The sequence below is a fragment of the Dendropsophus ebraccatus genome, chromosome 10 (assembly GCF_027789765.1).
Source record: "Dendropsophus ebraccatus isolate aDenEbr1 chromosome 10, aDenEbr1.pat, whole genome shotgun sequence".
Classification (NCBI taxonomy): domain Eukaryota; kingdom Metazoa; phylum Chordata; class Amphibia; order Anura; family Hylidae; genus Dendropsophus; species Dendropsophus ebraccatus.
In genome coordinates, this window is record NC_091463.1 from 55,736,577 (window position 1) to 55,754,213 (window position 17,637).

The window sequence follows — 17,637 nt, forward strand, 5'->3', positions numbered from 1 at the left end:
TTTCTTCTGTAGGTCAAAGAGTTAAAAACCTAAAGTGGGATAAGAGTTGTCCGATGTCTGCAGGAATGAAACCTTTGGAATTTTAATTTCTCAAGAATTCCCTTAGATCAGTGAGCAAGGAGTATTGCAGGTCTCAGCCTGTTCACGGAGCATAGCCTTACCCAGTGCGAGGATAACAAGAGGACATGGTCAGATCAATAAGAGCTGAGGCTTATTACACACATGATGACATTTTCTAGTGGCTATTAACATTTTATTAAGTGCAAGTGCTAATGTGTAGCCACTTTGTTACATGACAAGTACCGCTATCAGAACAGTGCTTTTTTTTCTCATGTGCTACCACCAGCTGGCTGCCTTGGTCCTGTGACACATGTTATATAGACAGATAGGAGGCTCAGACACCTCTGTGGCAGTGAGGTTAGCATACACATCCCAGTCTGATCAAACCAGCTTCTCTTCCCAGTCTGTACTGGAAATACACCTCAATAAGACAACTCAGAACACCATATATTTACCAGAAAGCGACCAGTTTTGACCAATGATAAATTCTTTTATAATCTATTGTTGGTCAATGTATGCATTTACTGAAACTGTTACCATAGTAATCTGGAAATATTTTAGGAATGTAGAAAGAGAATGACATGATCTGTATCCCTGTTTAAAGACCACAAATAGTAATATGTCGCCTGCTCGGCATTAGGTCACTTAAAGGGAATATGTCAGCTCCTGGGCCCTTCCTGAGGTACTGACAGTGTGCTGTTGCTGGCAGTCCCCTAGTCATCATGGTGCCTTATTGGTAATTTTCCGTGCAGCGGATTATGTACAATCTTATGTCTCCCACTATAATGAAGTGTCAAGTGTTGTTTGTGCCACACTCTGGCACACCACCTCCTCCCTCTTCATGAATCAGTGCTGCCCGGCCTCCTGCTCGCTCAGCTGTCAGAATGCAGATCAGTCCTCTGTAGGCAGTTTATGTCTGAAAGAAACACTCAGGTATAATTGAATCTCTTCTCCCTTATGTGTTGGAGCTGTGGTCTAGGGATAACTCACCTGTCTAGAGACCTACCAGCAGTTTATTCTCTGGTTCGAATCCCCTAATGTAAACTTAATAGATGTCTTTTTCTTATTATTGTTTTTAAGGCTATGTTCACACTCAGTATTTTGGTTAGTATTTTGCAACCAAAACCAGGAGTGGATTGAGAACACAGAAAGGCTATGTTCTCACACTGTTGAAATTAAGAGGATGGCCATCATTTTTAAACAGTATTTTTTGCCATTATATGGCAGCCATCCACTCAATTTCAACAGTGTGTGAACATAGCCTGTGTTCTCAATGCACTCCTGGTTTTGGCTGCAAAAATACTGACCAAATACTGAACAAAAATACTGTGTGTGAACATAGCCTTACAAATCATACAATAATGAGGAAACCCAATAAATAAAGGACTATATTTCATTTCCATCAGGGGATTTGAACCAGACAATGAACTGCTGGCAGGTCTCTAGACAGGAAAGTTGCCCCTATACCACAGCTCCAACTATACCTGAGTGTTTCTTTCAGACATAACCTGCCTACAGAGGACTGATCTGCAATCAGAGACACTGGCTGACAGCTGAGTGAGCAGGAGGCAGCATTGATTATTCATGAAGAGGAGGGAGGGGAAGGAGTGGAGAGGTGTTCTAGAGTGTGGCACATAAAACTCTTTGCCTCTCCAGTACAGTAGGAGATATGAAATTGTACATAATCCACTGCACGGAAAATTACCAAAAAGCACCATGCTCATTAGGGGACTGCCAGCTACAGCCCACTGTCAGCACCTTAGATAGGGCCTTTAACAATGACCTGTGTATAAAGGACTGACCTCCAAGCATGCTCCTCCATGTCATAGTTGGAGGTGATGTCACAGGTTTTAATGGCCCAACTGGTTAAAGGGGTATTCCCCCCAAAATTATTTTTGCATTTATACGTTGCCCACCCGTAGCTTTCCATCTTTCCAATATAAAGTTATTATGGATTCTGCACAGTTTTGCTGTTATCTAGGTGCCCCCACCCCCACGGATTGCATAGAATCATCAGCTCTCAGTCCACTCAGTCACGCTCCCTGCTCCTGGCCCCAACCCTCCGAGACGGCATCACGTGTCCACTGTCTCTTCAATGGGCTGGGTTATCGCTTCTAACGCAGCACATTGAAAAGAGGGAGGACAGTGACAAAGTGACATCTGCTGCTGATCACTGTCTCCCTCTTAAATCCCCCGCACCTGAACCACTGAGCGGTGGCCGACTGCGGCACCCATCTCCACTCCCCCCCCCCCCCCCCCAAACCAACCACCCTGAACTGATGAGCGGCCGCCTGCGGGACCCGACACCACCCCCCGCACCTGAACTGCCGAGCGGTGGCCGCCTGCGGCACCCGACAACCAACCCCCCCCCCCCCCCCGCCCCGTGTAGTTTTCTGGCCGCGCCCTGTTGAATATAGATCAGCTTTTTTTAAGAACTTGTAACTATGGAACGGAAGCAGCTAGAAAGACGGGAGACGGTTTAAAAAACTTAGGGGGACTTGGTGAGTAAGACGAGCTAGGTTTGGGAGCATTTTAATTTTTTAGCTCTTGGGGGGAAATACCCCTTTAAGTCCAAAGAACAAAAAAACAGCCCAGTTACATAAGGCATCTCTGTCCAAAAGAGCTGAACTGTAATACAACAAACAACCTGGGGACAGGGGTGGTGCTGTTATTTTCAAGAAAGTTAACCATGGATAATCCCTTTAAGTCTGCAAGATCCATGCAATATGCAAACTGCAATCCTCTAATTGATATCCTAAACTAACTTCCATAACAGCCATCATTTTAATAGTAATAAAAGTCAGCCCTCAGGAATGCAGTCATGCTCGCCTAGTTTATGCGTGCCGCTTGGATAAACACCCGGCAGCCAGTTTACCATTCCCAAATATTTACGTCTTCGGCTGGCAGAGAGTCTTATTCTTCCTGTTTAACTCTGGCTTACAGCTAATTCTAGCCCAGTTAGCATTACACACAAGACACAAGGACTTTCTTCATTGAAAGTGCTAGTCAATGGGTGAAGATTTTACGCTGGGTAAATTTGGCAATAGTCTCTGCTTGAAGGCACAATGCCAAAGTCTGGGTCAACGTGTGAGAACAATGATCCACTTCAGGATACACAAGGCTCTTAGCGTGTAGTTCAGGAGACTTTTGTCAATTTTCTCCCACACCACACACTCACACTAGGGTACAATGGTTGGGAGATCACAGAGCACAAAAACATTGAAAGCATAGAAAAGGCAACACAAACCAAACACTGAAATTCATGTAACAACCAGTGTTGCCATCCCAGGGCAGCGGAAGGGGGGAATTATACCATAGCTATTCTTCTATTATTGCTTTCATGCTGACACATGCTGTACTTTGATCCGCGTTCATGTCATATGCTAATTATAATGGGATAACCCTATTAAGTGCAGCCCAGAGAACTGGATTTGGCAACTACAGAGCCATCTACCATAATACTTTACAGTGAATCTGCGCATGCTTAAAAGGAAATAAGGAAAAAAATTAACCATACCTTAAAGCTAGTTTTATGTAAAATATTACTCAGAAATTAGAAGCTATAATCCTGAAATCTTGAAGTTCTCACATTGGCCAACAAGCCTCATAATTTTCTGATACTTCCCTGTAGAGTTTACTTCTCAACATTCTCCTCCTTACCATTAAGAAGGACACCATATAATGTGACGCCAGCATATTGATAAGATTGGATCAGTCACAATAGGCGATGGTTACAGCTTACATATCTCAGAACTGATCCAAAAAGTCCATGTGGCTAGGATATCAATATAGGTCACCTACTTTAATAGCAACTTTTTTTTTTTTTTTAAGTCCCGATTTGCATTTACTCTGACATGTATCTAATGAGAAAACACACATATGGTCTAATGCAAACCTGTGAGGCAGCAGTGGCGGTTGTCCTAATGCATGTGGCAGACCTTGGTTACATAGTATTGTCACTGACATAAGTAGAACACACATTAAATATCGACCAAGATAGAGGACTCCCAACTGCGCTCACTTGATACTATCCTTGCACACTTTCCCATGACGGAATAAGACTTAGGGTATGCTCAATGGAGACATGCAAAGAGAAAGTAACTTCGGGCCCAAATAGCAGCTACTATGAGAAATGGTCACGTTGGCGAGTGGGATACTGTAAAAATACATCCACCCAGAAATAGAAGGTTCTTTAAATGCTAAATGTTACCAACAACCACACTGTCGACCAGTGTATTACGTGAACATCTTCCCGAGTACAAAGGAGGAACACACATATACACACACACACACTAAGGGTGCGTTTACACAGAAAGATTTATCTGACAGATTTTGGAAGCCAAAGCCAGGAATGGATTTAAAAAGAGGATAGATCCCAGTCTTTCCTTTATGACCTTATCCCTGTTTATAGTCTGTTCCTGGATTTGGCTTCAAAGATCTGTCAGATAAATCTGTCTGTGTAAACGCACCATAAAGCAAACAAACAATTACCATGTCAGCCCCGCCTGCACTTCCATCATGATCATTTTCAGAACACAGAGGTGGAGTTAAAAAAAAAAAAAAAAAAACATCTAACACACATTAAGAACAGGCAAGAACAGACCTGCCCTTACACATATTGTATATACAAACTTCATGTAAGAGACATAGTCCTGCAGGACATATACACTTACCTGATCGGATAGTGTTAATGGAGAAGAGTAACCAATTCTACAGCCATAGGTAACGCATGATATCTCTGCAGTCATCTCCAGAACATGTGCTAAAGGCAAGTATCCAATATAAGTGTCTTTGGGCCTGCAAAACAAACATCCTTGTAATATCCTATTCATTGTAAATTATAGCAAATCCGAGAGTGTCTGTTTTATCAACTGTGGGTCTTTACATAAGACTGCAATAAAACTGCAACTACACAACAAAAAAACGCACTTGCAAAGATGGCAATTTCCATCTGTGCAGGTTATCTCCTATAACATACTAATTGGTGGGAGTCTAACTGCTGATACCTCCACTTACTGCGAGAACAGAGTCTATATATTGTCCTAGGCACAAATGGTGTCCACTACACAATTTACTCTCATTCTCCGGATTAGTGAGGGTCCCCCACCGATCAGCATGTTATCCTCTATCCTACAACACGCTGAAATGGGAATGTCCCATTTAAAGACTTGCTAGCTCTCCCGAATGGACACACCTTAATAATAATCATAATGATAATCATAATAATAATAACACCCAGTTGTCGATGTATCCCAAAAAGTTTCCAGGAAGAATTGAGAGGGGGGGGGGGGGGGGTGGTGAAAGAGGAAGTATTCCTCGTGTAGGAACTATTCTGAAACACAAGTATATTCTAATACATATAGGTCAAAAAACCTGAAAGATACTGCATACATGTCCAATAAACGTGGGCTTGCTTTATTATACTATTTGCGAGTGGAAATTCCCAAGCTACATAAGATCTTACTGGAAGCTAACAGACTACAACACACATTAATAGATAAGTGGAAATGATGCATTAGTCCATAGAAACATACCCAAGTCCAGGTATCCGTTCACATTGTCCAGCCATGCCGGATATTAAATTGCTGTGAATCATCATCACACCTTTAGGTCTGCCAGTGGAGCCGCTGGTATACATCACAACCGCTAGGTCTGTGGGTAAAGGTCGGCTGGGAGGGTTTTTCACTACAAAGATAACAAAAAAGGAGATTTTATTTAACTGGGTGGTGTTAAAAAGCCTGCAGGTTAGGACTGGACAAGAAAACACGTCCAAAAAAGAATAACCACCACTTCCCCAAAATGGCTGTCATGTTTTGTTCTAGAGGTCAAATACAGGCCCAGTAATGAAGTATTTTAACATGTCAGGGTTATAACCCCAGTTCCAGCACGTTCACTCACACACCAAGTAATCTCACTGCACCTGTATGACTTGGCAGATACACGTGCAGGACTCTGCCTACTATACTATTACTGCTGTAGGTACTACTCACTATTAAATGAGGTGTGAGGGTTTCTATTGACACCACACCCAGCAGGAACTGAGGACAAATAAGGGGATGAGTAGGTGGCAAATATCTGCATACCGTACAAGGACAGAATTCATTCTCTATACAGTATATTGCAATGCCCAGTGATGAACACTGATGCTCCTATAAAATGCAACGAATTGGGTGGCGGGGGGTTTTACATTCTTTAACTGTAAACACATTAACACGGAGAGAGGGAGATGTGCTCTCAGGTTCTGGCAAACCCAAAGTAGCCTGTCCGATCCACCCACTTACATACCGATTTCTGTAACATACCGTAGTTGGCCAAAAACAGACATGTACCATGTCTTTCAGAGGCTCTCAGTTGACAATTGGCCTATACCAAACACTATTAATCTACTATGAATAGAAGAGAGAAGCTACCACATAGTACACATATAAGGGGATAGGGATTACTAAGCAGAGGACATCTGTTTATAAACATGCTCAGTGGAAATAAGCTCCATGTACAGACTGGCTCTAAGAACTAATAGAGATACAATATTATAACCCAGAGCACTTTCTGTAAGCACCTTAATACATTCCATGTAGTCACACTTACAGTTCTCTGGTTTGGCACCCAACTCCTCCACCTCTTCTATATTATACAGATGTACATCTGCAGGATATTCTGCTTTGTCAATGTTCTTCTTCCCAATGTAGATAATGTGCTTTATGTTGGTAATTTGTGACAACACACACTGTGAATGCAATGGGAAATACAAAGTGAGGGCCATGCAAGCACTGCATAAAGATAAAGTGACACAAGACAGGTAGAGCTTCTGCACGCACCTTCAGCTTTGTTTCTAGCAGCTCAGAACTGGTAACAAGATGTGTGGCTCCAGACTCGTTCAGGCCATAGGCAACCGCTTCCTCGCCAAGTGTAGCGTACAGAGTGACCACTAAAAGTGAAACACATTAACACCTTATCGTATAGGTTTGCATACAAAGCTTTTCAGGCAGTTCACATCAGATCTGACAGACACCATGATGTAGAGAGATTGAGCCCACTGTAAGAAAGCATGGCTCAGTAATGTCCATTGTATAAAAAATTCAGCACCATTAAACTTTAAAAGGAAAATATTTAAAAAGCCCCCAAAAAGTTTTTTTTACATTATCAGGAATGTCAAAAGTTATTGATTGCAGCCAGTCTCATTGCAGTCACTATGATCAGGAGATATAGCCATAGAGAGCATGGCAGCGGTGCAATACACTCCCTGGCTGTATCTACTGATCGACTAATTTCAACAATCTAAAGGCCCTATTCCACGGAACGATTATCATCCGTATTTGGCCGATATTGTTCATGTCGGCTGATTGTTGCAGTCGCTTGTTTTTTTAACATGTTGAAAAACAAGCGACTGATACAGCAACGATCTGCTGCAGTCGCTCCGTTGACTAGGAGCATCGGCAGCAGACGCTGCTGTATCCTATGGGCTGCCCAGACGATCAGCGATAACAGCTGCAACAAATCACTTGATAATGAAAAGTAGGAGATAAACTAGTCTATGCTTGTCATCCAGCTAGATTATCTACATGTTCTGAACCATAGGTTTTGCAGACATTTTGCATAGAACACAGGTGTTATAGGGGTTGTCCCACAGTGAGAAAATTGTTTCACTTCTAGGAGGGGTGGCGATATAGACTGTTACTTCCCTTCCCCTCGCTTGCATGGGAGGGCTGTATTGCTGGAGCTGGTCTTTTATTGTGATTGCCACATTGGCGCAAAACCAAGCCTGCAAACAGAGGCATTACGCTGCATTCACACGTTCCATATGGAACACGGACGAGAAATGCCTGTAATGGACTCTCCCCTGCCCGGGCAGCATCTGTGATAAGATGCTGGGAGCAGGGGAACTACAGATATGCGCCGCAATGAATCAGCCGCGCGGCTCTGTCATTACAATGCGGCGCTTATCTGTACAGTTTCCCCGCTCCCAGCATCTTATCACAGATGCTGCCCGGGCGGGGGAGAGTCCGTTACAGGCATCCCATACGGAACACGGAACGTGTGAATGCAGCCCAAGGCTGCACAATTTTGCTAGGACTCCACAGTGACACTTTTGGGTTGTGATAATGCCACAATTCATAAATGTCATTATATATTACTGCCTCACGTTGCAGTCACTACATGACCATGTTAAGATGTGTCACCACTAGTCATTTTACTGCTAATGCCAATACTGTATACTGAACCAAGCATATACATAGCTTAGATCCAAAAAGTTCTTTGCAGACATCTTGCTCAGTAGCTGAAACAATCCCTGGAGCTTTTGCCGCTTGGCAGGAAAGGCTGAATAACCTTTGTTTAACAGTTTAAGAATTTCATCATTTTTCCATGATCTGTCACACAAAACTATGTTAGTATGGAAGGAGAAAGTAACTACTGTACTTAAAGGGGTTTCCCACCATAGCAAGTGAAAGTATCTCATTGGGATATCTGTCATTTTGTGAGTGCTCAGACCCTCACTATCCTAAAAATAAAGGGCTCACATCACAAGTTTAGTACTATATCTCTCAACAGGAGAGCTGTGCTTCCATCTGCCCACTGTAGGAAACAACTACACCCCCCCAATCAAATAGAGCCATGATGCAGTACCAGCAGGTGGACAGAGGTGCCACTGTGAATAAGCAAAAAGAATGTTTGTGAGTGACAGGAATGGCAGTGGTCCCAACAGTCTGACCCCTACCAATCAGAATGGTATGATCTACCCTGTATGGTACGAGACATGCGAATATTCTAAGAGGGTTCTAATACTGAAAATGTATACTACACTAAAAAAAGGAATTAAAAACGAACAGCATCATTTCCACTTCCGAAAAATGAGGAACTACGTAAAACATATGGTTGTTCTAGGATACAAATGAAGTAATATCACCCACAGCCTACTAAGCCCAGAGTTAAGCAAATTACTTCACATAAAGCAGCTTTGCAAAGGAACGTAACCACATATCTAAATAGGTGAGGACATATCTCATAGCAATGTAATTGTACAGTATGACCGCAAACATCACACAGATATAGCAGAACCTCTCTGCTACATGGTCACTCCACTACAAGCTGCAGATAGAGGGGATGCATCACCACTTATGAACTGTCTGTTCATTCTCCTTAAAAAAAATAATGCAACAACTTTACTAAGAAATTTGAACTTTGCAGTTACCCTGTTATTCCTCCTGGAAATGTGCAACGCTCCTTCTAGACCTTACCAGGATATGTCTCTACACAGTGACTAAACACCAACTAGGCAAGGAGAATAGCAACAACCAGTCACCAACATTTCCAGGAGGAATAAAAGAGGAACGGCAGAACAGAGCTATTACTTTAATTCAAGAATTTACTGAATTCAGAGAGCTAATATGTCTTGTTCAAATACCCTTACTGAAAATATAAGCCACTCTATATATATAGCTTTCACATATCAGAATGAGGATGGCAGGCCACAGAATATCCAGCTCCATCTGCACACAATGTCGTGGGAGTCCGGCCTTGCCTCATCAGCTTTATGGTCTGGTATTGGGGTAAGACTTGTCTGGCAGCAGTTCCTCCTCCTGTCTTCTCAGAAATCCAAGGGAAGTTCCTGTTTTAACTCAGCTATTTACTGAAGACTACACAGTGGGGGGTTTGCATACTGGGGCCCTATGCTTTGCAGTTACATAGAGGGACATTTTCTGAGGTTTCCCCATGTCAGAAATGCCACCACTGACAGTTCTCTGTGGCACTGTAAACAATGGATGCCTATTGATTCCCATGGCTTCTACTGTTAGGACAACTGAGACCATGAAAACAAATCTTTCTACAAGTGAACCTGACAGCGCTCTGTTTTAGTGAGTACTATCCCATCCACAGACTGGCCACATACTGTTGGATATCTGCTGTAGACAGAAGCAGCTTTGGGCTTTTTGCCAATCTTTATCAATGCAATGGTTGCCACAGTGAAGTGTTGGAGCCTTGTTCCAGCCCTAATGGTGATATCTAATCTTAAACCATTAGCGTACATTACTTACGAGGGAAGTTGTACTTAAAGCACGCTTGTGCGGTGATCATCCACTCTGCCCGGGTTTCACAGAAAATGGCAACTGTGCTCCTCGGCTTCAAGCTCAGTGCCGCCAGTCCGCTTCCAAGATGGGTGACTCGGGTGTTCACTTCTTCATAACTTAACCACTTATAGTCCCCTAAAATTAACTGGAACAGGAAAGCAAAACATCTGCATGACATGTGGGCAATTCTATGGAGGCTCTATTAGACAACATACATATATCCCTACAGCTAAATAATCCTATTAAGTGTGTTTCTCCAGTCTGAAGGTCAGATTCATTATGGTACATACACTTTGCTGTGAGGCTCTCTTTACTCCATGGTATACATGACCACAGCAAACTATTCACTTTGATAGCCCAAACGTAGTTTACTAAAGACTGGTCTGTTGGTCTGTTTCTGGACGTGTATTATTTTGCAGGAACCAAAGTAGACTGAACTTTTGAATCTTGCAAAACCACAGCATGTGTTAGAGAAACTGACCAGACAGTCACTGCCAGCATGCCAACGTATACCACAGACATACAGCCCATTTCTTAGTGTGAAGCCATGTCCTGTTTTTCTGGGATTCTTGCAGTATTCTTCATGTGAAGATAAAGGAGTAAAGTCTGCAGGCTCTTTATTCTGCAGAAGATTTCACATTTTTTGATTGTACTGTGTAAGGTCAATGAAGAAAATACAGCGTGGTCCAACATCTGAGCATATTTCTCCACTACTAAATCCACCCAGAAAATCTATCCTATCTGAACCTATAAACACCCACTGGATAATGCCCTAATTAATAAGTCTTTAAAGGGGTTGTCCAGCGAAAATCTTTTTCTTTCAAATCAACTGGTGTAAGAAAGTTATATAGATTTGTAATTTACTTTTATTAAAAAAAATCTCAAGTCTTCCCATACTTATTAGTTACTATGTCATCACGCAGGAAATGTTTTTATTTTCAGTCTGACCATGCTCTCTGCTGACATCTCTGGCCAAGACAGGAACTGCCCAGAGCAGGAGAGGTTTTCTATGGGGATTCATAGAAAACAATAGAAAACAAAGACAGAGTTCCTGTCTCGGCCAGAGATGTCAGCAGTAGGGATGGTCCGAACAGAGTTCGTGCAGCGGGTGGATCCAGCGGGAAGACCGCCTGGAAAACTGGGATACAACCATAGCCATAGGCTGTATCCCAGTTTTCCAGGCAGTCCTCCCGCTGTATCCAGCCGCTCCACGGAGCGGGCAGACAGCGGGAATCTGATGCCGAGCGTTTGGGTTCATACGAACCCGAACCTCGGCAGGTTCGGACCATCCCTAGTCAGCAGAGAGCACTGTGTCAGACTAAAAATAAAACACTTCCTGCATGACATACAGCAGCTGATAAGTATGGGAAGGCTTGAGATTTTATTAATAGAAATAAATTACAAATCTATATAACTTTCTGATATTAGTTGATTTGAAAGAAAAAGGTTTTCGCTGGTCAACACCTTTAACCATTACTAGATATATAAGCGAGAGAAAACCTGCCAAGGATTTACACCTCATGCAAATTGCAAACTCCATCCCCAGCTAGAGAATGCAGCAATAGACCTATTAACAGAAAGACAGGGGACCCTTACCTTCTTAAAGACTTTTCCGTTTGGTTGCTGCTCATTTTCTTCGCTCAGGACCTCCCTTGTACCGAGACAATCTTTGTTGCCAAACTTTGCCACCGCATGCTGAAACAGTTTGTCCAAAGTGTCGGCTCCAGGAATGTCTATGGTGGCCAGCGAATCAAAGTGGCTGATGGCCCGGTAGGGGCTTCCAATTTTCTCCGATGTGGGCTTTGCTTTTATCCTTTTTGCCATAGCCTTTTTCTTCTTCGCATTGGTGAGAAAATACCATGGTAAAAATGTGAGAGTGCTGTACACAAACATGAAAAGGTAGACAGGCAGCAAAACAAGAGAGCACACTTCTGCTTTAAGCTTCATGATGCTGGGATAAAAAGACGGGCTTTGGGCTCGCCTCCACTCAATATTCTTTGGGTTCTTAAGGCAAGCTTATAAAGCAGCGGCAGGAGTTGTGTACCGAAGGCAGCAGTGCGAGAACATAAGCATTACTTATCACTTTGCGCCAAAGCTACTGTGTGTTAGTCTTTGGAAGCCAAGACTTGTGAGATCTGCGCAGCCAGTCAGAAAGCAGAAAAGAAGAGAGGGGATACATTAGTAAAACTGTAAGTGAAACCTCTGTGCCCATTAAACATTAAAGACAACGTGAAGGATGCCAACATAACCAGGCTGTCAGTCAGTGCGAGGTAGTGGAAGCTGTCGCCTTCCTCTGCCGCTTATCTCTGAATACCCTTACATATGCTCAGTCTGATAGCTAATGTGGAGGAGGCAATGGACGTAACCAGGAATGTATGACAAGGCTAAATCTTACGGATAAAAGGTTAATATTCAGGAAGCTAAATATTTATCCTCATTGCAAAACATTGGAAAGATTGGAAAAAAATGTTTAACCCATCTTGCGGCTCCGTTCTCGTGACTCATCCATCCACATAGGAATTTAGTCATTTTATGTTAAATTCTACAATTCCGCCATTTCTGAACAGATTTCTAAACTACCATATATCTTAATATAAGCATTAGGTTTAAGTATTTACTAGTTCTCAAACAGTAAAGGGGTCTGCAGATGACATCTAGTTGTCACCTTTCATGAGATTACAGAGCTGTAAATCATATGCATTGCTCCTTCCAGCTGGGAAAGAAGGAGTTAATGGGCGTTCTGGCAAGTGCACTAATCCTAAACAGGACAGCAGATGTATTTCCACCCTGTCTCATGTAAACAAGTTCTGCCTCTTTGTAGATGATTCCTGGCTATTAATTAGCACATCTGTAAGCATTGCCACATAGGCCAAACCACCTGACAGTAAATCTGAATAGAAAAAAACCCACTAAACTCTGCTCGCAGCTCCAAGTTCTACCCCAGCTAATGTAGTACGGCCATACTGTCAATATCAGGGTTGTCCTATGCATCTGGCAAGGGGGAGAACTCAATACTCTAGTACTTATATAGGCCTCATTCACACTGATGCACATTATGGAACTGTATATACCAAGGGCTACTTATAGTTGTAGGTAAGTTAACACTGCAGCCTACACAAGTCAGTATACCATGTAAAAGGGAATTCTGAATACCACTGTAGTCTGATACGGTGGTATGGATGTCACCATTGAACTGCATTAGAACTAGTGTAGTGTCCGGGATACAGAATGAACATGAGGCCTTTGTGTGAGTTTACACACCACTGTCAAATTATAGATTTTGCTACCACTTTGTACAACGTTTGGTCAAATCACAGCAAAAAAATTGTTGGCAGAGATACAAGAAGAACAATCATCCAGCCATCACTCGTCCTCCCCATACACAGAAGCGTTCAGCATGGCCGAGCTTTCTTGTGTTCTCTATGGAGAGGGGAGCGGTAAGCCAAGGTGAGTGCTTTCGCTGCAGCTTATCTCTCTCTGAACAAAGGGGTCAGACATAATTTTCCATAACGGTTGACCCCTATGACCACCGATCTCATCTGTGGGTGGTTGATCCAGACAGCCCCATACACTTTATACTGGTGGCCACAAGCAGCGTGTTTGAAGGGCATAAGTGTAAGGCCTTATACACATGTTCCGTGTTTCACAGTTGTGCAGTCCGTGGAGGGTCTGACGAGGAGTCCACTCCCTGAACGGCATCATCTGTCAATATGATGCTGGTAGCAGAGAAACTTTTTACACATTCCCGGCTGCTTCATTAGAGTGACGCAAATATTCAGAGACTTTCCCCACTGCCAGCATCAAATTGTGGATGCCATGCAGGTGGGGGGATTCCACTACAGAGCTTTCATAGACTTCTCGACCATGAAACATGGAACGCGTGTATAAGGCCAAAAGTGTATGGGGACCTTTAGATTAGAAGTAGTAGTAATGACTATCGTATCTAACCTTTGGATTGGTGAAGGGCAGAAGACAGCATCTACTAGCTATTCAGTGGGAGATACCAATGTGGAGCACTGTATTAAAGGAAGACTTTCCAGAGCTATTAGGGAAGTTATAAATTAGCAATCTGCTAACTAAAAGTGTTTATCATCAATGTTCGTGCTATGGCAAGGCTGCCACAGAAGACCTACATTAACCAGCCTGAAATGTTACTAAGATCTTATGTTCCATGTGATAAACCGCTGCCAGACACTGCTCATCTCCTTGGGGGGGGGGGGGGGGGGGGGGGGGGAGGGGGGGGAGGAGATCTAAGCCTTTCAGACTGAGCATTTAGTAAATGAATAATTTTACACTGAAGAAGATGCATGTCATAGGTCACCATTACATGTATATTACACTGAAGATGCATGTCATAGGTCACCATTACATGTATATATGACTCAGTCCTGGTTATGTTTCTTATCCTCTATGAAAAGTAATCACACATTTCTATTAACATGCAAAATGAACAAAAAACTGTTCCCCAGCCCACACCTGTGTGCACAAAAAATCCCACCAGTGTGCAAGCCAGTCAGAATAGACAGTGGATTAGTATAAGCTTTATGCCACATAGTGCAGTTCTACCATGCGGCAAAAATGTTATATCTGTCTTACTTGCTGGATTTGAATTGGGTATCGTATACAAACACCCCCCCCCCCCCAAACACACACACAAAAAAAAAAAAAAAAAAAAAAAAAAGGGAACACACACACACACCACGTAGACAACTCCACAAACACTGATGTGTCCGCTGCCCAACAGTATGCCAAGTAATGTGGTGAAAAGCAGAACACTACAGGAGGCCATAGACACTATAGTTTGTCTGTGTAATCAGGCTTACAATTAGTTCTCACAAGTGGGTAGCTAATGTAAAAATAAATAAAGTGGTTTTTTTTTTGGGGGGGGGGGGGGCACAACTTACTGCATTAGTGGTTTAGGGGAACTGTACCTTAAAGATGATCTTCACTAATACATAGTAGACATTAACAGCAGCTAGGCAAATGTATGCCATATAAGAAAGTACAATACACCTGCAGTGTTGCTGGCTTACCCAAGGGGTTTTTACCTTTATATACACAAAGCACACGTTCTTTGTGTGGGATTGCCTCGTATATTACAATGGCAAAAAAATAGAAAATCTGGCTTTGTCACTACAAAGCATGGTATATTTGATGTTTCAGGGATTTGCTAATAAAAATGCAATCTCCTGCATAGTGGAGCTAATAACTGGAGCCATGTGTAACTGGAATAGAATGGGTCACAATATAGCCCCCTGAATATAACTATGACCAAAACATGCAGATGAAGCACCATTGGTTTTGTTGGGTTTACTTACAGAGTTGTCTGCACTGGATAATAGTCTTACTTCAATCTGTGTGAAGAAACAGAAGCAGAGATTTCAGATATAGACATATTGTGGATATTGGGATGTGAATAGATGATTAATCTAGTAATTTTTACATGGTCAGGTCCATCAGTGCTAACATTACTCTACAAACATTTTGCTATCACAAAGCAAACAGCCCTATCAGGTGACATTAACCCCTTGGCTGCGAGGCAAGAACACGTACTGGACGCAGCACACAAGGCTCTTACAAGACTTACAATCTCAGCTTATTGCCCCAATAATTGGAGACTCAAATAAAACCAGATTAATGGTGGGGTATGCTAAAATGCCCTGTGGTAATAAAATGGAGTACCGCATGCTGAGCCAACTTCCCCCAGAACGCAGTAAGTGGGGCAGAGCTGGGCACTCACGGTATTTCAATATATACTGAGACTGCAAGTATTACAGCCAGACATGGTGTACACATCCAGCGTGCTAAACCTGTTACACAAGCTTCTACCCTTCAAATGTCATTTAGTATCCATGTAACCCACATGGCTCTAAATGGTTATACAATACCGAAACAAAGTTGCAGCAAAAACATTATGTCTGATTCCAACCTTCACTTTATGTGGCGGCACCTTGTCTGCAAGATTTTTATCATGTTTGACAAAAAGAATAGCACAACTATGAGAGGCATAAAAAGGTCATAAAATAGCAAAAATGTTGACCCGTCAGATCCCAAGGTGATGCAGCGCGGCGTGGCGCCAGCGGTCATGTCTGCTACTTCATGTGGGCCACCACAAACAGATCAGGGCACTCACCAGAGCTTCTGCACTGGGGAGCCATGGGATCTGACAGGTGAATTTAATGACAATTAGGCCATTTATGTTAAACTTTAAAGGGAGGATAACCTTAATAAAGCCGATTCCAAGTACAAAACAGATCACTCTAGGAGGATACTCCACCCCATGGTTCCTGATGATGACACATGGATGACTTCTCTTAAACATCAGTTTTTGGATGGCCCCAGGTCATTACAGGCACCTGTTCCTGTTCTATCAAGTACCAAATGCACATATATAATACACATATATAATACAATCACGCCACCAAAACCTAAAGGGGAGCAGGCCATTTGTTGCACATAGATGAAGGCCAAGCAGAGACAGATGAATGGCATCTGATAAGGATCGGGTCAATGAAAGGCAAATAGCAGAGATGAAAAATGTAAGACAAGGGGTCAAGTGTCCTTCTGCACTGGAAATAATAAACCTTGACTCTATGGACTCGTGCCATCCCTGGATGGACCTGACTGTTCAGAGAATTTGCTTTGTTCATCAAAGGATAGAGCCCAATAGCTGATCAGAAGAGAGGTTTCCTTCACATACGGACAGAGATCATACAGAGTATCACACAGAGGGGAAATATATCCAAGACAGAAGCCTTGCATCATGACTAGGTACAGCATAACATATCCACTCTACCTAGAGTATTCCCTCAATAAATCATAGATTTTATCTAATTCTATACAATAGGCCTTAGTTCTACCAAAACTGTCATACATGAATCAAATTGGCCTTGTTGCTGATCACAACCAATCAGAGCTCTGCTTTTACTTCACAACCCACTCTGGAAACATTAAAGCTGCACCGCAATTAGTTGCGATTGTTAAGGTTTGATGAAGGAGGCCCATAGCATCCACATGCACATTTATTACTACAAAAAAAGCGTATGAGCAACTAAAGTGCTAAGAAATAAGAAAAGTAAAAATCTGCCAAGAATTACTTCCTTTAGTGACACAATCACATACACAATGCAGACCCTTGCAGAAGACACTTCCTCTGATCCCATTCAGAGGACACGTCAATTGTTATCTTGGGGGGGGGGGGGGGGGACACTTATCACACACAAGGACTATATACGGTAAAAGGTGCAAGAAAGTGTTAGCAGGAATCTTTACGTTGTCACAGTCTGCAGCATATTTCTAGCTAAGACGCATGCTCGGTATCCCTCAGTATGGATGCTTCATGCCGTCTCTTGCCCTATGTACCCTTTGGTTGATTATTGAATAACATTGCACAATAGGTCAGTTTTTATGGACAAGTAAATGAAGTGGGTTTATACGAAGCAGCAATAAAGATCCCACAGATTCTGCCGGTCAGGTATGTCCGCACAAGTCACAACGAGCAACTAAAAAA

General features: G+C 42.7%; 1 protein-coding gene across 6 annotated transcripts in view; it reads right to left on the reverse strand.

The window, feature by feature from the left end:
* ACSL4 (acyl-CoA synthetase long chain family member 4) overlaps window positions 1-17,637 on the reverse strand; it is a 58,897-nt gene that overhangs the window by 19,650 nt on the left and 21,610 nt on the right. For 3 of the 6 annotated variants that reach the window (XM_069942681.1, XM_069942682.1, XM_069942683.1), the window contains exons 2-8: window positions 15,446-15,481; window positions 11,724-12,262; window positions 10,095-10,272; window positions 6,879-6,988; window positions 6,649-6,787; window positions 5,595-5,745; window positions 4,734-4,857 (exon numbers count right to left, since the gene is read on the reverse strand). In XM_069942681.1, coding sequence (XP_069798782.1) covers window positions 4,734-4,857; window positions 5,595-5,745; window positions 6,649-6,787; window positions 6,879-6,988; window positions 10,095-10,272; window positions 11,724-12,074 — 1,053 coding nt within the window. In that variant the 5' untranslated portion in view covers window positions 12,075-12,262; window positions 15,446-15,481. The remainder of the gene's footprint in view (window positions 1-4,733; window positions 4,858-5,594; window positions 5,746-6,648; window positions 6,788-6,878; window positions 6,989-10,094; window positions 10,273-11,723; window positions 12,263-15,445; window positions 15,482-17,637) is intronic. The other 3 variants (XM_069942684.1, XM_069942685.1, XM_069942686.1) reach the window with 1 other exon arrangement.